The sequence below is a fragment of the Mytilus edulis genome, chromosome 14 (genome assembly GCF_963676685.1).
Source record: "Mytilus edulis chromosome 14, xbMytEdul2.2, whole genome shotgun sequence".
Classification (NCBI taxonomy): domain Eukaryota; kingdom Metazoa; phylum Mollusca; class Bivalvia; order Mytilida; family Mytilidae; genus Mytilus; species Mytilus edulis.
In genome coordinates, this window is record NC_092357.1 from 45677590 (window position 1) to 45704791 (window position 27202).

At 32.0% G+C, this 27202-nt stretch overlaps 2 protein-coding genes across 2 annotated transcripts; both read left to right on the top strand.

Annotated features, from left to right (window-relative positions):
- The first annotated feature begins 3142 nt into the window (after nucleotides 1-3142).
- Nucleotides 3143-7090, top strand: LOC139503345 (transient receptor potential cation channel subfamily M member 1-like). Its single transcript, XM_071293116.1, has 4 exons — nucleotides 3143-3272; nucleotides 5379-5516; nucleotides 6114-6213; nucleotides 6789-7090. The coding sequence occupies exons 1-4, from the start codon at nucleotides 3173-3175 to the stop codon at nucleotides 7066-7068; spliced, it is 618 nt and encodes a 205-aa protein (XP_071149217.1). The 5' UTR covers nucleotides 3143-3172; the 3' UTR covers nucleotides 7069-7090.
- A 2740-nt stretch (nucleotides 7091-9830) lies between these two features.
- Nucleotides 9831-27091, top strand: LOC139503346 (transient receptor potential cation channel subfamily M member 3-like). The gene is made up of 6 exons (XM_071293117.1): nucleotides 9831-10070; nucleotides 10744-10918; nucleotides 13214-13370; nucleotides 23056-23264; nucleotides 26038-26128; nucleotides 26515-27091. Exons 1-6 carry the CDS (start codon nucleotides 9897-9899, stop codon nucleotides 26636-26638), a joined length of 930 nt encoding a protein of 309 aa, XP_071149218.1. The 5' UTR covers nucleotides 9831-9896; the 3' UTR covers nucleotides 26639-27091.
- The last annotated feature ends 111 nt before the right edge of the window (nucleotides 27092-27202 follow it).

The following is a 27202-nucleotide window of genomic DNA, read 5'->3' on the forward strand; positions in this document are numbered from 1 at the left end:
GTTTCTGATAGCTTTTACATATACCGACGAAGAGTTATGCCCCTTATTTAGCTTTAGAAATAGCTGTGTATCACTGGATCAAATACTTTCAAGTTTTAACACATTGATTTTGATTTTGATGATATTATGAAAGTTTAAAGTTAATTTTCTTCAATAACTATGGCGTTGTTAGTTGTTAAGTAAAAGGAGATTCCATTAAATGAAATATTGTCAGATTTAATAAAATGAGATGAAAAATAAAAAATATATAAATCACATTCTTTCGGAATTTAATGTGTTTATTTTTGTGTTTTTGTAAATGATTCTTGGAAGTAATGTTTAGGTAAAACTCTTTAATCATAGCGTTAATTGCTTAACTATAGAATGCATTACAGAAAACACGTGTTTGTTATCTAACTATAGATTTATTTTTTTTGCAACTACATTATTTATATTAAATCAGTACTATATTCTCCTGTAGAGTTAATCATGCAGTTATCAAAAGAGGAAGACGATGGCAATATAGAAGATATTGATATAACAACTTGGAAATCATGGACATATAGAAAACTCCGGCAAAATTACAAGCTGGTAACGTTTTGATTAAGCTGGTATAGATTGTAAATTGAAACAAATTAAAATAAATACAAATTTTTGTAACAAATTTAATCATAAATATTCAAAAATATTCTTGAAAATAAAACAGATTATAGATATATGGGCGAATGCAGTGTTCAGCATTTTACATGATATTAGTACTAAATAATAGGAACACATATATTGAAGTCGTTATATGTCCTATTTGTTACAAAAGCATTGTATTTCGCTTGTTTCATGACAAAAAATTGAACATTTAAAAATAAATTCCTGGGTCGAAAAGCTTTTTTGTCGATGTCTGCCTTTCATGCAATTTCATGTGGTAAGTCATTTAAGCAAGTGAAGTTTATATCGGCCATCTTCTGTGTTGGTGAAAAATGAACACTATGCAAGACTGTAATTTATATATAAATAAGAATATGTGGTATTATTGGCACTGAGACGAATATCATCCGAAGAAAAAAAACTGACGTAGGAGGGTAACAACAAAGTCATCTTACAGAATTCAACAATGATTAATATGCCAGTTAAAAAGGCTCCGAAATAGCAAATGTAAAAACGTTCAGAAAACTAACAACCTGATTTATGAAAAAAAAACGAAAAACAAATACAGTAATTAGCACTAACACAGTGAATACTGATCTAAAACACTGCATAATAACACCATAAATGACGTCCTCTAGTTTCTGAAACTAAAAGTATTTTCCAAAAAAAAATAACGCACGAAGGGTATACTGTTACTATTAAATTAAATCAATCATGTGAACAAATTATTTGTTTTAATAAATTTTGCCAATGATCTGTACTGATGTAATCCATCGACACATATATAAAAAGTAAAAAAGGTGTTATTGTATGATTGCCAATGTGAAGCAATGCATACGGGAAAACAAACCGAACGTATGTAAACCTCGGTTTTTTTTCAAATGTTAATTTAATTATTGATGAACACGGAATCTCCACGCTATTATACATATAATACTACTATTCCTCTTGCACTAACCAAATTAACAATAAATCAATAGTAAATCATTGAGGACGTTTTTTTTTAAATGTTTTCAGTATATGAAAAGTGATGACAGCGCGGGGATTCTTTTAAAGTCCAGACTACAATATCATACAAAACGGGTATGTATGAATACCTATCATTCTTTGCCTATTGATGTGACATCTTTGCGATAACTGTTCGCCATCTTATAGCCTGTGATTATTCAGGACTTAAACCATGATTAACATATACTTATTTTTAATTTAGCACAACTATCAAACAGCTGCAAATATGAAAAAGCAAATGTTCCTTCTTCTCTTAAAGGGATTGTACCCCATTAATGAGAATTCATGGCAATACCGCCTTAACCAACTAGACTAATATGGACTTCATCAGTCGGCGTTATATATGGTTGTAACTCGAATCTCAAGCATTGAGGCAAGAAGATACCTTGCAGATCAGCTGATTTTTGTATTTCGTCAAGAATTTTTTAATTTTTTTTTGCCATGTCATCAGATTTAATTAGTATATGGGAAACATGCATTGCACCAATCTGTCTATCGTGTCATTTGACGACTTGCAATCGATTACCAGTTGACGCAAATGTCATATACATGTCTCGCATATGACGCTGCGTAATCAAATTTGATTGACATGTTCTTGTATTAAAATATTGATCTAGTCATGGGTGGTCTATAACGAATCACATCTCCCTTTTAGAAAATGCCTGTACCCAGTCAGGAATATGACAGTTGTTGTCCATCCGGTTGATGTGTTTTTGATTTCGCCATTTGATTAGGAACATTCCGTTTTGAATTTTGCTCGGAGTTCAGTATTTTTGTGATTTTACTTTATAAATTGTAGTTAGAATGATAAGAGGACATGCTGACTTGAAATTTATTCATTTTTCCTTCGGCCTATTTCATTTTTTTCTTAATCAATTGCAGTAATATAGAAATGCACAATTATCATTTAGAGATGCAAACATATTTTAAAGCAGATTGATGAAGTAATTTTGCGCTCATGGCAGTATGTTTTACTTGGTCAATTAGGTCAAAATAAGATCAAATGTATTATTCACTTGCAAGTCAATATTTGAACCTCAGTTGCACCCGTTACTATACAGCCTTTACTTGAAATTTTAATTAAGAGGTTTCACATACAATATGAAAGAATATCAATATTGAGTAATAAAGTAGCAGCAATTTAAACACAATTCTTTCAGCTATTTTGCCAATAAGATACCACCTTTATCGTATGTAACATGCTCAGACCATGATTTACATTATTTTTGTTTTAAATCAAGCTGACCTGGTTATATAACCTATAAATCTATGAGATGAATTCAAACTGATCTGATTATCATGGATCCAGTTATTTGACGAATAATGCCCCTTTAAGTAATTAGCGCAACGTCAATGATCTGGAAAGTTTCATTACCTCAGGTAATGCATAAATTGATTCAGTTCGTCAGTGTATAACATACGAAACTATCCTATAAACAAATGATCGACCCCTTTTCAGACAATTATATTTTGTAACATTAAAGCATTGCAAATATGCATTTTTTCCAAATAGACATGGTGTTGCGGGCGACACACTCGAGATATGATCTATTCTGACCAAAAATGTGTAAAACGTTTTTTTAGAGACATTGGTAAACTCCTGAAACGTATCTTAAAGGACGAATCGTATGATGTTTACATAGGTGAGTAGCCGTTTCAAACTAATACTTAGCATACAATTACATTTGAATTTTACTATAAACATGGTATTACAATATTTTGATATTCCAGTGTATTGTATAGAGTTTACGAACTGTACGTGTATATCAATCATCTATCATCAATGAAAGCAACAATAGCACGTAAGGGGGCTCGCAGGTCTAAATCTTTTTTTTTTATTTGATATAGGATTTCGCTATATTTTTCACACACAGAGGTATTACACAAATTCTTCAAAATTAGGGCATTGTAATATACATATGTTATATGTAACTTATTCATTGTCGGTATTCGTTTAAGAGAAAGAATCTTATAAAACTCACTGTGCCTTTACAAAAAAAAAAAATTATATCTTAGAAGGTGTGGTATGAGTGCCAATAAGACAACTTACCTTCCAAGTAGCCACCATGTTTAAACCGGTAACAATTATGGATCAAAGTACGGTCATCAACTAGCTACAAATCTTCCAAAAATGACTAGTGTAAACCAGTTCAAATAGTAAAATTAATGGTCTAGTATATTCAAAAATGAGAAACACTCATGCATCACACCACATACGTTAAACACCGAATATCAGGCTCATGACTTATAAAACATACATAAATACGCAGCGGGTTTTATCGTTTTCCCTGGCGCCAACCTAAACCTCTACCTTTACCTGAGACAGTAGTGCAACATTACAACATAAAAAGATACAATATTAATTGGTATATACTAGTTGTTTTGATGATAACAAAGTATAATAAGATATGTAGTTAAATACAGATATCTACATTATAAACAATAATAATAATGCCCCAGTTCCACTAGACGACGATCGCAACACGCTCACTGCGATTTAAAATAAAATGAGATCGTGGTGAGGTCGCGCTATAAGCGGCATTCCAATGTAGATGCTCGTTGTTTCGACGATGCTACTACGTCTGCATTACGAGTCAATTACAATCCTGCTACGATTATACCACGTTCTAGCCATGCTTATTATCTGGCTTCATTGCGATTATCATCATTATAACACGATCTTATCACGCTATTACCATGATCTTACCACGTTCCCACCGACCGCGATCTAACTACGCTCTCATCAATAACGCCAACATAGTGTTCAATATATCAGATACTGTTCCAATCTTTCTACATGTCATTTATACGTAGTATTCTCGAAAACAACACAGGCATGCCATTACATTCTATAAGAACTCGTAGGCGTGGTGGTAGGGGTATAACTAGAGTCAGATTGCCCTCTGATACAAATCTTGATCCAGTAGAGATGTTGGATCAATTAATCCAACTTGAATCAGATCATATTGCTGATCCATCAAGATCAAATGACGATATTTTATAAAAACATGGTGGGACTACTACAGATATGATTGAACTGTTGGAAGTCATGCATGAACATGAGGTCCAAATAACATACAGACAAAAAACCTGGAGAGCTTTCATTTTATTATTGTGAAAATAACAATGAGCAAAGCTAGAACTCTACATTGTTGTAGAATGAACGTAGTCAGGTCGTAATACGAGCGTGTAAGGACAGCATGGGTGTGCAAGAATCGTTCTATGGTCTTTAATAGTAGTAAAGTCGTAGTAGAAGCGTTATAAGGTCGCGGGGAGAACGTGATGGTCGTAGTGAGGTCGAAGTAACGTCGGTGTGAAATCGTAGTGCAATCTTTCCGACAAGAATCGCGATTTCGCTACGATTGTACTTTGATCTTACCACGAACTTGGTACGCTCTCACTGTTATTCTCTACGACTCAATTTCACCACGACAGCACCACGATGGTTTTGTTCAAAGATGGACATGCTCAAAGCAATCATAAAGACCTAACCTCGGCCGTACACCAACTTTACTTACATTGTGCAAGTTTCGTCTTAATCGTTACAAGAACGATAGTGACCCGAATTATTGTATTTTTTATATTGATTTTCAATCTTTTGAAGGCGTTTCCAAAAATAGGTCAGAATTAATAACATTCAATTTTTCTATTCTTTGTTGATAATTATCAGGATATATGATTTATATTTCCATTTTGTTATTTGTCCTCTTCAAAGATGACATCAAGTAGACATCATTAACCTTTTGCAGATATAGAAGAGAGCGATGAAATAAAAAGAAGAGATGTCATTATTTGGTCAGTCATACTTAATAAACGTGACGATGTAATGTTTTTATTGAAAAATGGATTGACAGAAGATGCAAACCATACCAAAGGGACATGTTTATGTAAATATACTTATATATATTCAACATTATCGGTGAAATATAAATAAAAAAGCATCATCAGTTTTCTATAACAAAAACAAAAGAGGTTGATGTGGTACACACTATTTCATCTTGAACCGTAGCAAACCAAAATCACAAGAGGATGGAACAATAAAACTGACCTCAATAAAATTGAAAATGGACATGCTGTATGTGTCAAAGCGACAACAACCCGACCATAGAACAGACCTTTTCGAGTGCACAATCCAGTAGAACACATCTGAAGGAATTGCATTAACTCCCTACATGCATGATGCCAAACCAGGCACATCATCTACCGATATAAATACATCAGAATCCAGACAACAAATGTCTCGGTAGCAATTAGCGTGTATAGTAAATGGAACATCTCATGAAGTATTATGTGTTTTAATGGACAACTCATTTGTTGTTTACATACAATTTCGAATGCAAATGGGGATTTGGTCAAAGAGACAACACACCGACCAAAGAGCAGATAACAGCCAAAGGCTAACAAGGTACGAAAGAATGCACACATACACAAGTGTGTATATGTATATTGTAGTATTCAAATATGATAAGTTTATTCTTAAACAGATGCAGCTTTGTTTGCTAGTGCGATGTTGAAGGTGTTATCCAAGCTAGCAGATGCTGAAGAAAACATGAATCTTGGAGCATCATTTATGGAAAATTCGAGGTAAATTCACAGGCTTTGTTCAGTGAGTTTCTTGTCATCAGCATAATCTTAACGAAAAAAATCATAATGCAAACTAACATGCTTGATTATATATATGTAATTTATAGACTACAATGACAGATTGTAAAAAAGAAATAGTTGTTTTGATATTTCAAATCCATTTATTTGTGAAATGAAGCCGATACTCAAATTCGTGTTATTTAATTTGTTAACTTATAACAAGGCCACAAGTAAAGGAACCATTTCTCAGATTTTTGTTGAAACTTTTTTCTCCATAATTAGCCGGATTCTGGTAATACGTTTATGCTACAGCATGTAGTGGGGTTATTCTGTAAATGTTCAATAAATAGTAAAAAACATGACAGTGTTCAGTAAAACGGAAAAAATACAGGGTCAGCTATAAAGGAATAAAACTATATATAGAGCTATTATCATTTACTTGCTCCTTCATGTAGGTTTTCGCATTTTAAGAATCACAGAAAAAAAACTGTACTTGCAAATTATTCAGTTAATTGTAATTATTGCAAATTGACTATCTACCTGCATTGCCGATTGTTTTTTTTTATTACATCAAGGTTTTTTGAGATTTTAGCCTGCAATGGTGTAGCACAAATGTATTCGAATGACAGAGTCCTGACACAGAAAATACTAACCCAACCTGTAAAGGAATATGGTTGTTCAATGAAGACTGTTATGAAGATTTCTGCAAATAATGAGCTAATGCAGTTTATGGGTACAACAGCATGCCAAACGAAACTTAAAAGTATTTGGAGAGAACATATGTCTATATTAACGTCTAGAGAAATGGTTTGTGTAAATTTTGTTTTATTTTTATCTTTTTTTTCGTGCAAATAAAATAAAATGATATTCAGACATTCATTATGTGTATCTTAAAAAACTGGCAGGACAAAAATTATATTGAAATAGGGTTATCTTATATAATTAACAACCTTGTTAGAGTTTTAGAATTTCACAAACAGGGCTGTGATTTGCTTTTGTGATCGCATAAATGAGAATGACGCACATAATCCAACAAATTGATACCGAATACAATGTCATCACAGTGATGGATAACTTGATTAATAACATTATTTGTTAATATAAAAAAGAAGATAAGGTATGATTGCCAATGAGACAAATCTTCACAAGAAACCATATGTCACAGAAATAAGCTATACGTTTGTAATTTTAACAGACCTATTTTTAAGTATTTAAATACGAAACCTGCATTGCCTCAAGGAAAAAAAGAACATCTGTAGATTTCCTTAATTTCTCCTTTAGTTTTAATGATACGCAATAACACATAATTCAGAGAGTGGTTGAATCAATCGTTTACATAGAGCAAACTTGATTTTAACTTGGTTAAAGATAAGACACGATTGTTTGCTACATACCTTGCTCTTTTCTTTGGTATTCAACAAGAGTAGACTTTCACTCTTTTGATTGTAATCAGCATCAAGATATAACATGGCTGTATCTTAATTTTCAAGTGCCATGTTTTGCAATGATGCATCTTTTAAGAACAAGAGTAGGTGTTAGAATTGGGAAACGCATAATGGGTGATGCATGTGTATAAAACTTGCTTAATAATCAACGTATGCAGTTCCGCTACATCTGGAAATCATGCTATTTCCGCAATTTCTCTTTACTTTTCATCTTCGAAATCGATTTACTTGATATGAGCTTTATTAAAATACTGTTTACTCAATTCAGCCTCGTTGACTCAACTAAATATATTTTTTTTCAACAGAAGAGTTTCAAAAGCAATTTTGATTACTTCGTGTATCACCGAAATAAATAGACAAATAAATGTATATCAAAGAATTAATACAGTAATAATACCAAGAAACGTTTTCGTTTAAAAAGAGATAATACCTAATATCTTTTTAAGCAGGATATGTGTAGCCTTTTCACTTACTCGTTTTATCGAAAATATTTCTGTAAATGATTTCATTTTTATATAATCTTGCATGTTATAATTTCAGATCCTTGCCTGCAATTTCTTTCCTATTTTCATACCATGTATTAAATTTGTTTCAAACAAAAGTAGAGACAAAAATAATTATAAAGAACCATTTTTAAGAATTGACTGGTTGGGGAGACTCATCAGAGGGTAAATATATACTTGATAAAGGCGTTGTATTAGTTCTATGGTGCACCTGTGACAACATTTTGGACAAATGTGGTAAGAACTCATTAATAGTTTATTAATTCATGCAAGTTATACATATTATACGACAACATTTATATTTAAAAACATTGTGATTAAATAAAATAACATGACCAAATGTCTATTTTAAAACAAAAATCGTCTCTTTGTCTACTAATTCGCTTAAATTTAATAACGAAATCAGAAATCAATCAGTGAAATGTTTGACAACGAGCAATGTTTATGATAATTTAATGCAATTTTAGGAATTGAGTCATGTTTTTAACACACACATCATTAACATGATTAAGGTACGAAATGATATCCAATAATTATGATGATGTTTTATATGGAAATTATAAAGATGAAATATCGATTCAATTGATTTTTCGATTTTGATAGGATTATATTTTCCTAGAAATATTCAAAAATAAAAAAAAATAAGTGGAGATGATTGCGTATTCATACAGTATATGTATACATTTTAACAATGTTGATCACTATGTAACTTTCATTGCTATTTCTTGCATATCTATTATTTTACAAGAGCGGACCCTAAAGGAATAATTTTGACACAACTTTAGTAAAGCTCTTGTAGAATCTGAACCAAACATTGAACTCTTTACGGAATTTTTATTAAGAATTAATGTTTTTTCGTTTTAAATTGTATTTATTACATCAATGTTTAAATGGAATTTACCGTGTAAATTCTTTCACAAAGCGATGACATTATTTGTTTACTCTTCTTGGACTTCATATCTTTTATCTCATATTTCGATTTTCACTTATATAAACTCTGGTTTCGAATATTCTTTTCTACGTTTGCCTGCATGATGTCAGAATTAAATGGATCAGCATAAATTTTTTTTTTAATTTTTTTTATACATTAAGTTAGAATATTTGTTTATTAACATTTCCAAATGTCCTTGTCTTGATTCGTAATTATAATTTATTTGTAACATCTTTTCCAGATCTCCTATCTCTTGATGCTTTGCTGCTTCAGCTTCTTCGTTCTTACAAATCTACACCCAATTTCTGATGGTCAACTCTCGTCTATGGAGTTCTGTATTTTCTTTTGGATTTTGACTTTGTTATTAGAATAACTTCGACAGGTAAATATATCAATATACATAAAATGAATAAATAATCACAATCGAATTGTCCCATTTAAAGCAAAGAATTCCGCTCAAGCTTGTGCTAGGGGACACCTTAAATTTGCTGTAAGGTGAATTATTTTATAGAAAAGATATGAAAAATTTGTAGAGGCTGGCCATTTGCTTACCTTACTCACCATTGCGTCGTTATTTATAATTGGTTACTTATGATTAAGTGTACACATAAATATAAATCAATAGTCAACTTGATATCGAATCAGTCCTTGTTCGATCGAGAATGTATTCTGATTAAAAAATCGGTTTCAATACATAACGTTGATCAAATATGTGTTTTCCAGATATGTCAGAGAGAACAACGCCTCTTATGGCACAGAATATGTAGCTGGTGGACAGACAATTGGAACAAATTTGACGCAGTCATGTACATTATGTATTTATTGTCAGTCTTTCTAAGATTTTCAATGAAAAAGGATGATTTTGTATGGGCACGGATGGCGTACAGTGTAACCCTTGCCTTCTTTATCTTGCGCACATTACAATTCTTCTATGTTGCAAAAAATACTGGACCGAAGATTATCATGATAGGTAAAATGGTAGGTAAAATGTACTTGACATAATGTTTATAACCTAAAGATGTTAGTATCCTAAATAAGTTATGTATGCGTTTATGTGTACTGTAATCCGGTCACGCCATATAAGCGAGAATAAATACGGCAATTCTCATCACATTGTTCGTTTATATGTATGTTGGCTTTTGTTTTTGTAGCAGTTCAGTGTTACTTTTGTTCCGTGTTTTTTCATCGTATCGTTGGTGTGTTTCCTTTGGTGTTGGTTTTGGTTTTTACTCAAATTGGGTCAGATTTAATGGATTAATGAATATTTAACAGCGGTAAACTATTATTACCTTTATCTATATATAATTCCGATACACATATCCTTTCTCAGTCATTTATGGGACTTTAGGATTATACGAAAGTTTTGCGGGTTTTAAAGTATAACAGTTACTGTAAATATATTGAAATAAAATAATAGACGACGTCATCCTGAAATATCGTTCGTGTTGTTTTCATACTTTTTTGGGTGAACTCAGCAGGTTTTAACCTAATCAATTTGCTCCCAAATGAATAAATGTATACGGACGCCATCACGAGTTGACCGTTATGTAATAAACATTTCAAAAATGTAGTAGTCGATATCAACTGACAACGAAACAAAAATTATGAGTTGATTAATAAGTCGTTTAATATAGAGATCTATTTATTTCAGATGACTGATTTGCAATTTTTCATCATGATTTTTGCAGTTGTTCTTGTGAGCTTTGGAATAATTACACAGGCTAATTTGTATCCTAATTCGGAACCAACATTTCAGCTTTTAAAAAATGGGGTATATTTACCATATTGGCAGATGTACGGTGAATTATTTCTTGAAACAATAGAAGGTAAACACTTTGAACATTCATAAGCATTTTAGAGTTATATTTAATAACAATATGATTGTCAAATGATTATAGCCGTTTATTCCTAATAGTCTCTACATAATGTTCCAAGTGAATTTTTTACCCACAAGATAAGCACAGATCTTTGTACTCTGCCCTTAAAATATGAAATTTGTGTAACTATAGAAATATAAGAAACAAAGATCTAGATGTGCTTAGTATATGATACTTTAATACTTACATGCATTGTATGGTAACGCTGATCTTTTCTTTTTCCCCCTTAAATTTCTATCGTGTATATAAAAAGTGAAAACACTTTGAATTATTGAACATGGTGTTATTTTCTTTTCTTTTCTAATCTTATTTATGGAAAGTATTCTTCAAATATTTTTTCACACGATGTGCTTATTATCATGATAATGGTTCCTTAACAACAATTTTGTATATCAACCTGTATGGCAATGGATTTATTGGTTTTAATCAATAAAACATGAACACATTCACTAGTACTGTATAAGTAAAATACGTCTTACAATAAAGAAGAAATAATTTTTAAGTCCTTATAGCAAATTACTATTTCTTTATTTTGATTTTCCTTTATTTAAAACAACCTAAAAGTCATTTAGTTCAAATATTTAAACACAGTGTGTTCAAGTTAGATATAGTTACGCACATTGTATGATGTATGATTGAAATACATTTGTTGAACATTTTGTTTTTCTGATAATTTGAAACCGCTACTCGAACAAATGTATGTAATGGTTATACATGTCCCATTCCATAAAAAAATATTCGGAGTACGTTACACACATGTATCATTTACTTCGGAGAGACTGCACTACGACCTCACAGCGACGTTATTACGACCATCACGTTCTCACCGCGATCCAACTACGCTTCCACTACGACTTTACCACGATCATGACGACAAAAGTACGATTCTAGCACGTCCTTGCCGTCTTCGTCACACTCTTCTTACGAACTGTCAACGTTAATTCATGCTACGAGCATCATTCTCATTGTCATTTTTACATACAATATATATAAAAAAAAGCTTCCTAGACTTTGTTTGTCTGTATGTAAATATACATTTTCTCTAACCGCTCAACCATGCTTCTCATTTTTATATAGATAAGACCGCTGGGTTTCCCGTTTAAATGGTTTTACACTAGTATTTTTATGGGCCCTTTATAGCTTGCTGTTCGGTGTTCAAGGCTCTGTGTTAAAGGCCGTACCTTGGCCTATAATGATTTACTTTTATAAATTGTTACTTGGATGGAGAGTTGTTTCATTGGCACTGATACCACATCTTCCTATAGCTATTGACACATCTGTGTCTTCTCTGCTATCGTTCACTAAAATGTTGTCATTTGAGCTTTATGGATTAGCAATAGGTTGTAATTTGGGTTGGATTGGTCGGTCCGACATCTCTGCTTGATCAGGATTCGTTACTTTTCTCTGCCTCTACATCAATCCCTACCACCACACCCACGTGTTCAAGTAGATTTTGATGGCATGGCTGTATTGTTTCCGAGCAATCTACGTATTGATCAGAAATAGAAGGTTTGGAAATGTATTGATATGGAACACTACGTTGACGTTATTGCTGAAAACGTAGTAAGATCGCGGCACGAACGTAGTATAATCGTGTCAAGAACGTGCTATAATCGCAGTAGAAGCGTGGTAAGATCGTGTTGCAATCGGATAACTCGTTGTATGGTCGTAGTGAGAAAGTGAAGAGCGAAGATAGATCTTTGATAAGCGTAGTAAGGTCGCAGAATAAGCGTGCTTAGAACGTGGTATAATCGAAGCGGGGTCGTTGTAGAATTGTAATGAGGACGTATTAGCATCGTGAAAGCAACGACCATTTACATTTCCATGTCGCTCATACCGCGAACTCGCCACGATCTGAATTTATTGTAGATCGCGGTGATCATGGTGCGATCGTGGTACAGCGGGAATGGGGCTTTATCAAACTTCTCAATGGCGACAAACAATCGATTAACAGACTCCAAAGGAAATATATTATGTTTGTTCAGTCTTTTTTTTTCAAAATAAGGAACTCAAATAAGTTAAGTCCGGAAATTGAGCATTCAATTGTCACAATTTGTGTATATTGAAATATAATGACCCGTAATAATAATAATAAAAAAAAACAATGTTTAAAAAACAGAACAATGTTCGCACATGAATCTGCACATGATGTACAAAAGGAAAACAAATTAAGGTGAACACATACATTTTATCAACATATGTAACACATACCTAACCTCTTGATATTTTATCGTTTTTACACAGGTCAGGAGTCATCAACTTGTACAACCGAATCTTCAGTTTATAGAAATGGTACTTTACCTAGATGTCCTGAACCAACTGCAATAGTTCCTATTGTGCTAGCTGTATACATGGTGTTAACAAACCTTATGTTATTGAACTTGCTGATTGCTATGTTTTCGTGAGTGAAAATTGAAATCTTATATCTTTCGGTCCTCTTTTACACGTATATATTTTAAAAAAACCTAAATAGGATAATATCTACAGAATCTCTCTCATTTACCTTTCGTATATTTTGTCACAAACTGTAATTGACTTTTATTGGACGGGTTGTCCGTAAAATTGTTCATAAACGACACATTCCTTAGTATAATGATTGCACCTCCCTCCATTAATCGATGTTTAATTTTGCAGACCTGTTGTATTTAAAGATTTAATTGAATTGATTGTTTTAGCATAATATAGTCACATTTTGAAAGTAGCTATATGTTTTGATTGGTTGACTTTGTGTGAAAATTAAACATAATTTCAACATGCAGTTTTAGATAGAACATGTCATTGTCTTTTTGCAAAGTTCTATCGATCTAAAGCTGTTTTACACCAAACATTTTTTTTAAATCATGTACATGACATATACATCAATACTAAGGGATTTGGAAAGCAAGGTTTCCCTGATATTGCTCCGTCTCCTTAAGTTATGTTAAGTTATATATTAGAACACAAAAGTTTTATCTCTTCACAATGTACAGATTACGTGTTTTTGTTAATATAAATAGACACGTTTGATTTGGGTTTATATACAATTATTTCACCTTCTTTTTCAATGCGGTTTCACATATTCTAAACAAATAGGGAACATGGGTTTTTTTCTTAAATATAAGAAAAACATATCTTATGATGAATATGATATGTATAAGACTACAGATGGGTGCGGTCCTAACCTTGACAAAAGTTAACTTAGAGTTAACTTGTTGACTGCTTTTTAAGTTAACTTGAGAATTTTTAAGCAGACCAGAAGGTTAACTTCGTCTACGGTGGACCAGACCTACGGTCCGCTTTTTTATGACTGCTGCAGACCTATCGACGGGTCTGTTCCAGACCAGACCTGTGGACAAGTCTGCTTTTGACCAGTCCTGAGGACAGGTCTGCTCCAGACCAGACCTGTGGACAGGTCTGCTCCTGACCAGACCTGTTGACAGGTCTACTTCTGACCAGACCTGTGGACAAGTCTGCAATTGACCAGACCTGGGGACATGTCTGCTTATGAAATGTTATCGTTTTTGCGACTTTTCATATCAGACTTGAGCTTTATTAAAATATGTATAAACAACATGAATTCGCATTGACTTTGTGTGAAAAATGCACTAATGACAGGACGACTGCCCGGATAGTGACAGGACGGTTGACCGGACGAGATATAAATAGTCATAACTTTTTTGTTATTCAGTAGATTTGTTTAATATTTGTAGACCTTAAAGATATTAAAATATATTTTATGAAAATCAAACAAAATAAGTGAAAAAATATTTATAAGCAAATAAAGTTGACCGGACGGTATTCACTCTCGCCGTTAAACGCTATACATATATTCAACTGGTCGGCAACAAGTGTTAATATCTCTTTTGTTTTACAATATTTTCAACAAAATTCCGGAATCTGTGAGAATAATAAATATTAGATACGAAAATATAAATTTCAAAGTAAAAAAAAAAGTTTTTCTGCTAAAAAAGTTGACCGGATGGTATTCACATTGGCCGATATATGCTTTAAATATATTGAAATGATCAACACAAATGTTAATATCTCTTTTGTTTTACAATATTCGTCCATGAAATTCTGGAATCTATGAGATTTATAAATATTTTATACGAAAATATAAACTTTATGATAAACAAAAATGTTTTTCTGCCAAAAAAGTTAACCGGACGGTGTTGTGTGTGACATTCGCCGATGTACACGTTGATTATACATGTATGTTAATAAAAAAAAATTAAGGATTAACAACATTTAAGCAGCTGATTTAAGTCATGAAACTTGAGAAATCTGCGACATCAATAAATATATGAAATGTAAATATAAACTTTCTTGAAGAAAAAAAATGACCGGACTGAGGTTCCAAGGGTAGGGACATTCAAATAATTGTGCCTCCTAAGAGTCCGCGAAACTTTCGAATGCTTTCGAAGAGAAAATGAAAGACTATAAATGTGATTTTTTTTTATAACTGAATTTAAATATAGTGACAGACTAGTTAGTGACAGTGCAGTATTATACTAAAGTAACTTTGTGTTCGATGCCAGTGCAAGGTAATCCATGTTCCTTTATTTTCTATTATAAAGGGTCAGAACACGACTTAATACAAGTTTACTCCTTCAATGTTATAGGTCATATTGCAATACATTGTTGTTATTTTTTCAAATGATTTGATACCAGGAGATTGGTGATCTCACTTTAATTTAATCCATGTCAGCTATCTAGTTTTATTTGAGATTTTGTAATGTTTAATCAAATGTGCATGCAATTCACTGTAATCTTTGATTGGATTCTAATTGCCAACTTCTTCTTCTTTCGTAATTCCCTCCTGTTTAGGAGCACTCGGATGAGACCGATAAATGTTAACAGTATATGTACATTAAAACTCAATAAATCCTATGTAAAATATGAATGAACAGCATCCTCCACCATAAAAACCAGTGTATTTACAACAAGTCGTGAATTTATATATAAGCATTAATATAGGGACTTTTAAAGTAATGTAGTATTAAATTGGCAAGAGATATACTAGATAAATTTCATGTTCGCAGACTCATAAATTTAAACAGGTGCTTTTCAATGCAATATAAAACATAAGCATGACTGATTTTGATGTTGAGTTACATTATTTAATTAGGCTTAATGTTAATTTAAACTGCAAAGATAAAGTATAATTATCATGTAATTTTAGTGTAAGAATAAACTATCTAAGTTTTCTTATAAGATGAAAATTTATATAATCTGAAATCATGACTTTGATGTTATAGTAGTATTATTTTACTTAGTTTAATAATGATCGTATGGCGTACTACTTTTAAGTTTTTTGAAATGACACTGGCTTGACCTTACACAGAGATATACCCCTAACTCCACGCACTAGCTAGGCATTAGTAATGTTCATTCTTTTCATGTGGATTAGGTGGCAGTAGTCCCTTGATTTCATTTCTATTGTTCTTAGTTTCAGTTTGTCATTCGGGAGAATATTCCTTTCAACGAAGCTTTGACAGTCTATCAATAATTGCGTGATAGCCAATTTGTTATTGAAATTGATTGTCCATGCACTACTTCCAATTTTGCTAACAATATATTTTTTTATCTGTTGAAAGTGCGATTTTCGAATGTGTCTATACGCTGGGCAGCTTGTTAGAAGGTGTTGAAGATCTTCAGCTTCAATCTTACATATTGGGCAGGTAGGATCTATCTCTGCTTGATTGAATTTTGCTTTTAAGGTTTGAAGCATGTATGTTCCAGTTAACATGCGTACTTTTGTCGCTGCTTTTCTAACATCTTTGACGGAGCTCGATATTGTATCCCATACGTTGTGAGTTTGTCCAATATTCAGGTTTCTTTTTGATAGCAAGTTTAGTGTTGATTTTTCTTCACAATCTGCTTTTAGTTTGACTGTCCAGTGAGATGAAATAGCTGTTAGTACGATGTTTTTCCAGTCAAGCTTGTTGTAATGTTGATTCATTATTTCGTTGAATGATGGGAGTTGATACATGTCCAGTATGTCATTTATTCTTTTGAAGAAGCTATTTGGTCGACCTGATGTATGTTGCCTCCATGCAATTTCACGTATTGAGTTATTGTGACTCATTGCTATTGAGTGTAACAGAATCAACTGTCTTTTGTGGAGCTCAGCAGCTATTGGCAGCGCTCCAATGAGCAAGTAGACTGCTTATGTAGCTGTTCTATTTGGAAGTGATTGGATATGCTTCAGAGTGCTAAGATGAAAACTGCATAGTGCTACTGTGTCCTTGTTTTGGAGATTTAAAGTTTCTAAGCCATATAGAAGACGTGGAATGACGTATACTTGGTAAATATTGCATGAAGTTCTTGGGTTGAGTCCATTTGTACCATGAACGCCAGTCTTGATCAGAGAGTACAGAGTTCTTCGATTGATTATATAAGTTAATTCAATTAATGTCTCAGGTGTGAAAACTTAAATGACATGATTATTGGCTTGATTGGTGATTACGACAGGTGTCAAAATTAGATAGTAATCTTAATTAAAAATAAATATTTTAAATATCAGGTCTTCTAGTGTGCTGGTGAACTTACTCAGGTCAACATTTTGGGCTCAAAGGTTTTATTATAAAGTGTATATTTATAGAGCTCACAGATTCCTTAATTTCATGGATAGATTTTTAACATGTGTCGATCAGTAATATATATTTAAAGAATATATGGGCAATTGTGAATTCCGTCCGGTCAACTTCATTTGCTCAAAAATATTTTTTTAACTATAAATTTAATATTTTCGTATAACATATTTATAAATCTCCAAAATTTCTTAATTTCATGGACAAATATGGTAAAATAAAAGAGATATTAACATTTGTGTCGATCATTTCAATATATTTAAAGCATATTTATCGGCGAATGTGAATTCCGTCCGGTCAACTTTTTTTGAAGAAAAACATTTTTATGTACTAGTAAAGTTTATATTTTCATATCAAGTATTTATTGATTTCGTAGATTTCTTAGTTTCGTGTAAAAATATTGTAAAACAAATAAGATATTAACACTTTTTTTATCAGTTCAATATAATTAACGCGTACATCGGCGAATGTGAATACCGTCCGGTCAACTTTTTATGGAGAAAAACATTTTTTTTTACTTTGAAATTTATATGTTCGTATCTAATATTTATTATTTTCACAGATTCCGGAATTTTGTTGACAAGTATTGTAAAACAAAAGAGATATTAACAGTTGTTGCCGACCAGTTGAATATATGTATAGCGTTTAACGGCGAGTGTGAATACCGTCCGGTCAACTTTATATACTCAGAAATATTTTTTATCACTTATTTTGTTTGATTTTCATAAAATAAAGTTTAATATCTTTAAAGTCTACAAATATTAAACAAATCTACTGAATAACAAAAAAGTTATGACTATTTATATCTCGTCCGGTCAACCGTCCTGTCCCTATCCGGGCAGTCGTCCTGTCATTAGTGCTTCTTTACTCGCTATACTCTATTAGACATTATTAATAACATCACAATTCTTTCTTTTTTTATTTTTATATATTCTTATAAACATTAGTCAATTACATAGAGCTATCATATTTTTTTAATTGGAAGGCGGCCAGAAATTAGGGTTATCCAACGCATCGGAACAACATTCGTATATCATGCTTATTCTACTTATTTGGATTGGATTTACTATTCTTTTTTTCCGCAGAATATTCTAACGAAAATTGTACAGTTGTACAGTGTCCGGATATGTACGATGTGGTAAAACTACCAACAATCTCGTCAAATTCGTCAGATTTGTCGAGAGATTTGTGCACATGAATGAAATAGTTGTCACTTGACGTTTAACTACAAACAAAATCAATCAATCGACATGATAGATTAACAGAATACTATTACCAGAAGAGAACCTCAAATACATTTTTTCATTAAAAATCACAAATTAATTCAAACATGTCAGTGTGTGTACATGTACTTGGATGATGCGGCCTAATAGTTTCGTTTTACACACCCTAGTGACTGTTCAATATTATGAATACAGAGATGAAACGCTGACGTTCTCAATGTATGCGGAAAAAAAATTGCATTAATTGTTTTCCTTATTGCTTACATTTGCCGTCCTACTGAACATGTTCACAGGAGTGCCAGGAGAAGACATAACTAGGCGCCATCCCAACAGCGGTCATTTATTTTATCATACATTGAATCCAGATATAAAAAATATGGCTGATTTACTATGCGGATATATATAGATTTTTAAATTAAAGTGCACATATGCAGGTCAGTTTTTGGTCGATGCAGTCAAACAATTGTGTTGTATAAGTCAGCATGAGGCATCAAATCTACTGAAATTTTGTTACGTATCAATATTTTGAATAAAAGGAGGACATGCTGACATCCAAAATTAATGCGAACAAAAATTTGTTGTTATTATATTGCAATATTACTGTTCATTGTATTATCATGATTATACATTGAATCCTGGCATAAAAAATATGGCTTATTTACTATGCGGGTATACATGGTATGTAGATTTACAAATTAAAGTGCACATATGGTCAGTTTTGGTCAATGCGGTCAAATCATTTTGTTGTACAAGTCAGCATGAGGTATCAAAACTACTGAAATTTTGTAACGTATCAATATTTTGAATAAAAGGAGGACATGTATGCCATGTATGCCGGCACCCTAAATTTATGCGAACAAAAATTTGTTGTTCATGTTGTTATTGTATTGCAATATATCTGTCCGTTGTATTATACATTGAATCTTGACATAAAAAAATATGGCTGATTTACTATGCTGGCATATAGATTTACAAATTAGAGTGCACATATGGGCAGTTTTGGTCTTGGTCAATGCGGTCAAATTATTTCATTGTACAAGTCAGCATGAGGTATCAAAACTATTGAAATTTTGTTACGTATCAATATTTTGAATATACATGTACATGATATAAGGAGGACATGCTGGCACCCTAAATTTATGCGAAACAAAAATTTGTTGTTATCAGCTGGTTATTGTATTGCAATTGTATTATACATTGAATCCTGACATAAAATATATGGCTGAATTACTATGCAGGTATATGTGGTATATAGATTTACAAATTTAAGTGCACATATGGTCAGTTTTGGTGGAAGCGCTCAAAATATTTTGTTGTACAAGTCAGCATGAGGTATCAAAACACTGTAATTCTGATATGTATCAATATTTTGAATAAAAGGAGGACATTCTAGCACCCTAAATGTATGCGAACACAAATTTGTTATTATTGTATTGCAATATTGCTGTCCATTGTATTGTACATTGAATCCTAACACAAAAAATATGGCTGATTTACTATACAGGTATATAACTTTACAAATTAAAGTGTACATAAGGTCAGTTTTAGTTGATGCGGTCAAATAATTTTGTTGTACAAGTCAGCATGGTCAGCATGAGGTATCAAAACTACTGAAATTTTGTTACGTATCAATATTTTGAATTAAAGGAGGACATGCTGGCACCCTAAATTTATCACATGTTTATGCGAACACAAATTTGTTGTTATTGTATTGCAATATTGCTGTCCATTGTTTTCTACATTGAATCCTGACATAAAAAATATGGCTGATTTATTATGCGGGTATATAGATTTACAAATTAAAGTTCACATATGGTCAGTTTAAGTTGATGCGGACAAATAATTTTGCCGGACAAGTCAGCATGAGGTATCAAAACTACTGTTATTGTGTTACGTATTAATATTTTGAATAAAAGGATGGCATGCTGTCACCCTTAATTTATGCGAACAAAAAGTTGTTGTTATTGTATTACAATATTGTCCATTGTATTATACATTGAATCCTGACATAAAAAATATGGCTGAATAACTATGCTGGTATATAGATTTAGAAATTAAAGTGCACAAATTGTCAGTTTTAGTTGATGCAGTCAAATAATTTTGTTGTACAAGTCAGCATGAGGTATCAAAACTACTGAAATTTTGTTACGTATCAAAATTTTGAATAAAAGGAGGACATGAAGGCACCCTAAATTTATGCAAACAAAAATTTGAAAAAATTTGCTGATTTAGTATGCTGGTATATATAGATTTATGAATAAAAGTGCTCACATGGTCAGTTTTGATGAACACGGTCAAATAATTTTGTTCCACAAGTCAGCAAGAGGTATTAAAACTACTGAAATTTTGTTACGTATCAATATTTTGAATATAAGGAGGACAAATGCTGGCACCCTAAATTTATGCAAACAAAAAATTGTTGTTATTGTTCAGCAATATTGTTGTCCATTGTAATATACAATGTACATTGAATTCTGACATAACAAATATGGCTGATTTACTATGCTGGTATATAGATTTACAAATTAAAGTGCACATATGGTCAGTTTTAGTTGATGCAGTCAAATAATTTTGTTGTACAAGTCAATATGAGGTATCAAAACTACTGAAATTTTGTTACGTATCAAAATTTTGAATAAAAGGAGGACATGAAGGCACCCTAAATTCATGCAAACAAAAATTTGAAAAAATTTGCTGATTTAGTATGCGGGTATATAGATTTATGAATAAAAGTGCTCACATGGTCAGTTTTGGTCAACACGGTCAAATAATTTTGTTGCACAAGTCAGCAAGAGGTATCAAAACTACTGAAATTTTGTTACGTATCAATATTTTGAATAAAAGGAGGACATATGCTGGCACCCTAAATTAATGCAAACAAAAAATTGTTGTTATTGTACAGTAATATTGTTGTCCATTGTAATATACAATGTACATTGAATCCTGACATAACAAATATGGCTGATTTACTATGCTGGTATATGGATTTACAAATTAAAGTGCACATATGGTCAGTTTTAGTTGATGCAGTCAAATAATTTTGTTGTACAAGTCAATATGAGGTATCAAAACTACTGAAATTTTGTTACGTATCAAAATTTTGAATAAAAGGAGGACATGCTGGCACCCTTAATTTATGCGAACAAAAATTTGAAAAAAATATGGCTGATTTACTATGCGGGTATATAGATTTATAAAAAAAAGTGCACACATGGTCAGTTTTGGTCAACACGGTCAAATAATTTTGTTGCACAAGTCATGCAAGTCAGCAAGAGGTATCAAAACTACTGAAATTTTGTTACGTATCAATATTTGTAATAAAAGGAGGACATATGCTGGCACCCTAAATTTATGCGAACAAAAATTTGTAGTCGTGTGTTAAAATGATCCTTTCCTCTAAAATACGTCCTTTCATAGATATACATATAAATACAGTGCAAATATGGTTGAATTTGATAGGTATTGGAATATATATTCAGTGCCCGTTATCATTGTAACCAAGGTGGTTTTTTAATTTATAGATTGGCAGATCACAGATAAATTTGTGTTTTTTTGTGTTTTAAGCAACGTTTTATGCGAACTTTATTTTCAAATATTCGTATTAAATCCTATTTATATAACGGAAGTATTAGTTTTACTTTATTTTCGATGTTTATACTACGAAACAAAGATATTATTAAAAAATATTTTTAAAAAATCGATGTAGAGCGGTCCTGGTTACAAGTTAACTTAGTGTTGAGCAGACCAGTCAAAAGTTAACTTGGGAACAGGTCTGGTTTCGATAGTATTTGTCAAAGCAAAAGTTAACTTTGTGGCAGGACTGGTCTCGAAGTTAACTTATGTTAACTTTATGGCAGGACTGGTTTCGAAGTTAACTTATGTTAACTTTACGGCAGGACTGGTTCGAAGTTAACTTATATCAATAGCGGACCTGTTTCGAAGTTAACTTTTTGGCAGACATAAAAACAGTCCTATGACCAAGTCCGCTTTTCAAGTTAACTAGATTTTGATCCTAGGACTGGTCAGAGCAGTCCTAAATTTGGTCACAGGTTAACTTTGACCAGTCCAAATGACTGGTTATCAAGTTAACTTGTTGTACAGGTTAGGACTGCACCCATCTGTACACAGTACACGAGTATCTGATTGAAGAGGATGTATCAAGCTAAGTGTTTGCTGTATGCTATATATAGCTAGTATTCCTTTTGTGATATTGACTATCAACATGATCAAGAAAAACGATTTATATTTCCGAACGCTAATTAAAACTTTCAGCTAACAAATTTTGTTTCAGAAATACATTTCAAAAAGTTCAAGATAATGCAGTCTTGATTTGGAAGTTCCATAGATATTCACTTGTTCATGAGTATTACGAAAGACCTGTTCTTGCACCACCACTGATTATGATGAATCATTTATATAGAGCTGGATATTTTATTTATCATAAATGGTGCAAGAAGGACTGCAAACTTGACACTGCTTTTCAGGTGGATATGCCAGCAGGTACTTAAACATATTTACTATGATAAACTTTAAATTATTTGTGTAGATGTAAATACAAACCTACCACTTATAAAGCAAAAACAATAGATGCAAATATTCCAAAGAAAGTAAAATATGTATAAGATAGATATTGGGAAATGTGGTGTGAGTGCCAATGAGACAACTCTCCATTCAAATAACAATTTATAAAAGTAAACAATTATAGGTCAGTGTACGGCCTTCAACACGGAGCCTTGGCTCACACCGAACAACAAGCTATAAAGGGCCAAAAAATTACTGGTGTAAAACCATTCAAACGGGAAAACTAACGGTCTAGTCTATATAAAAAACGAGAAACGAAAAACACGTACAAATTACATAAACAAACGACAACTACTGTACATCAGATTCCTGACTTAGGACAGGTGCAAACATTTGCAGCGGGATTAAACGTTTGATGGTACCAAACCTTCTCTCTTTTTCTTAAACAATAGTATAACATCACGACATAGAAAAACACACGATAAAATATCAATTTGAAAGCTTAACTAAATCAAAAAGATTCTACAATACACTTACTTATTAAGGACAAACATCAACTTTAACATGTTTAAGAGACTACAAAGTCATGATAACTAGCACATAAAGGATGTGACTGACGCATATTAATTCAGTCAAGGGCATTACTTAAACAAGTAACATTTAAAATTACCTATACAAGTAATGTTGAAAACGAGGCTATTTCAAATATTACGTATATAAGTAACTTTTCTAAATATTATTTTTATAGGTGTCCAACTATACAGGGTTTGATAGCGTTAGAAATTTTTCACGTTCATCTGGTTATTTTTCCCATGAAATATAAAATCTAATCTTTCTGAAACCCTAATTGCCTTTCTGACGCACTTATCTTTCATATCGACGCTTTTTGTTCAAAGATTGGTCTCTTGGGACTATTAAAATACCATTTTCCTCAAACATTTTGATGATAGACAGATATAAATAGATAGAAACTTGTGAATTAATTAAGACTTGATGTAATTTATAATTGGTAACACTAAACAATTACATATATTCCTTAAATAAGTGGTATTACTAATTCTTTCAAAGATGTATAAAATAAGTAATATTTTTGTCATTATTTTTAAAGTAACCCTTTATCTCTATACTCTTCTTCGACCTGATAAATTCTTCATTTTATGATATAAAATGCTATAAAAATTCATGAAAACTGCATTTAGTCTACGCTTCTATTGAAATTTAAAATAACTCTATTCACATGATTCAGTAATTTTATAATTTTTTAAAACAAAAATTACCTATATAAGTAACTAAAAAAATTACTTGTTTAAGTAATGCCCCTGACTGTTAAGTTGTTTGTTGGAAGTAAACCAAGTTTAAATTTTATTGTGTCCTGTTTACGATGAACAAATTCATACTAATATAACTTATTATAATATAACGAAGTAAATAGTTTTTGTATATATATATACGGTATCATAGATATGCAGTGAGGAATAAATCATGTATGTCGCCCCTCTGGACAACTATTACACCTGATCTTTATCTTCGAAACAATGTATATCAAGCTATTAACTGAACTTCGATATATTATTAAAGTCTTTTGATAGTGTAAAGTTGATTGCCGCAGGTAAAATAACACCGTAGGATGTCGATTTAAATATCTCCAACGAATTCTATGACCGATGCAACAACCGTGAATGTAAAATAACATTACCCGTAAAGAGGGAATAAAACTGATGAAAGATACACAATTGCAGTTATACAAGTATTTCCCTAAATGTTTAAGAAGACTCCGAAAAACAAACATCGATTGAAAATATGACAAAATCAGTAAATTTCTAAACTAGTTGTTACCTTTCAACTAGCAGATGTGTTCGCTGTAATGTTCTATTTCATATCGCTGCACGGTATTCCTAATAATTATAAATTGAAAATATTAGATATGACAAAAACTGTCGAACAGTGTATTTTATGCAGTAGTTGGTACCTTTTTGAACTTCTATATTGTCTGCTTACTACATTTGCCTTTGGATAGGTTGTTTCAGTAAATATTTCAAGTAAGGTGACAAGTATTGCGGTTGTTTTCGTTTGTTTGAGATTCAGATTTGTTGCATATTATTTGTCGTTAAAGGCCTTACTATGAATACTCTTTCTCTTTTCACCTACTCTGGTAATGTTTACAAATTGCATATCACGTCAAATGTTCGTAAGGATATCCCATTATCCTGTGTTTTTTGCTGTTAGTTTTTCTTAATTATTACAAAGAGACAATTTATAACATGAAATAATTTATGCAACACTACGAGATTGAAATAATGCTATTTGTAAATTTAAAAAGTTAAATAAAAATAAAAGAATTGTGTTGTTACACTATTGTTTCAGATATAAGTGTGAAGATTTGGTACCATTACAACTTTAAACCCGCTGCAATTATTTCCGACGGTCCTCAAATAGGAATCTGTGTTTTACATTTATATAGTTTTTGGGAACTTTTTATAGCCTGCTGTTCGGTGTAAGTCAAGGCTCCGTGTCGAAGACCGTACTTTGACCTATAGTGGTTTACTTTTATAAATTTATGACTTGAACGGAGAGTTGTCTCATTGGCACTCATACCACATCTTCTTTTTATCTTTTTATTGGACAACACACTATTCAAATCTCAAACGTTATGTCACACTTGCTTCTACATGTATAACATCATAAGTTACCATCAAAATGTTCTATGAATAAAGGTTAAATGCATGCTGAAACATGGTGTTTATTCATTTAGATTTGGAGAACGTGGTTGCTGACTTTGAAACAAAAGCCATGAACGAATGTTTTAAATCACTTGATGACAAGCATGGATCAAACGTACCAAGGTATTATGAGCAACTATTAAAATTACAACAAAACATTGCATATCGTAATATTGTGGGATATATATTAAATGTATGGATATCTGATTTATTCCAGAAGGTCCATGCAGGAACTAGAACGATGTATAGTCTTACAGGTTACCACTGGTTATAGTCTCCCTTTAAGTCGACTTAAGCTACATGTATATTCTCGTTTATTTATTGGTTTTGTGTGTATTTGGTTTGTTTCGTCGTCTTGTATTGTTTTATTATTGATACCTCGCGGTAATTTGTTATCATAGTGATATGAAGGTAAAGTTGTTTTAAAGAATTCCAACTGACAGGTACATGTATGTTTAGGCTCCTCATTTGCACAATTGAAAATATTTATCGGTATGTTTTTTTTTCAGGACAAGAAGTTATTATCATATGACAAACGATGACATAGAAAGGGATGACAAAATGAATGAAATTGCTAAGCTATGCAATCAAGTGAACCAGAAGTTGGCTGAACTAGTAGAGTCTTCAGCATAAAATATTATTACTCATTTCGATATAAAGATATTTATCATATAACTGTAGAGAATAATGGTAAAATTGTATTCCTTGATAAAACTAATTAGTACACATATCTATTCATTCTGTTTGAAAAATTGCTTTAACCGTGTGATACGACTTTTGCTATCAACAGTTTCCAGTTTAAAGCCACTGCTTTCATTTTAGATCAACTGCTTCCGGTTATTATAGCATGCTATAACGTTATTGCATGACAATTCGACGTCATTCGGCAATTTTCATAGTGAAAGCCAATATCTGTCCTTTTAAATTTCAGTCGATAGAACATGAACATTGGCATGACACGGGTTATGTTCTTCTCATATATTTTATGATAGTATGATACTAAACCCCTAACGGGAGGGATTGTGCCTGATATTCATATGATGAAGACATAATCTTTCAATCAGTTTAATTGAGGTCTGGAGCTGGCATGACAGTTAACTGTTAGTAGTCTGTTGTTATTTATGTATTATTGCCATTTTATTTATTTTCTTTTGTTACATCGTTTGACATTGGACTCGGACTTCTCTTGAACAGAAT

Coding starts and splice junctions, on each gene's coding strand:
- LOC139503345 (XM_071293116.1), top strand. CDS start 3,173: ATGATCTATTCTGACCAAAAATGTGTAAAACGTTTTTTTAGAGACATT. Junction 3,273..5,378: donor ATCGTATGATGTTTACATAG/GTGAGTAGCCGT, acceptor AACCTTTTGCAG/ATATAGAAGAGAGCGATGAA. Junction 5,517..6,113: donor TACCAAAGGGACATGTTTAT/GTAAATATACTT, acceptor ATTCTTAAACAG/ATGCAGCTTTGTTTGCTAGT.
- LOC139503346 (XM_071293117.1), top strand. CDS start 9,897: ATGTACATTATGTATTTATTGTCAGTCTTTCTAAGATTTTCAATGAAA. Junction 10,071..10,743: donor TTATCATGATAGGTAAAATG/GTAGGTAAAATG, acceptor TATTTATTTCAG/ATGACTGATTTGCAATTTTT. Junction 10,919..13,213: donor ATTTCTTGAAACAATAGAAG/GTAAACACTTTG, acceptor GTTTTTACACAG/GTCAGGAGTCATCAACTTGT.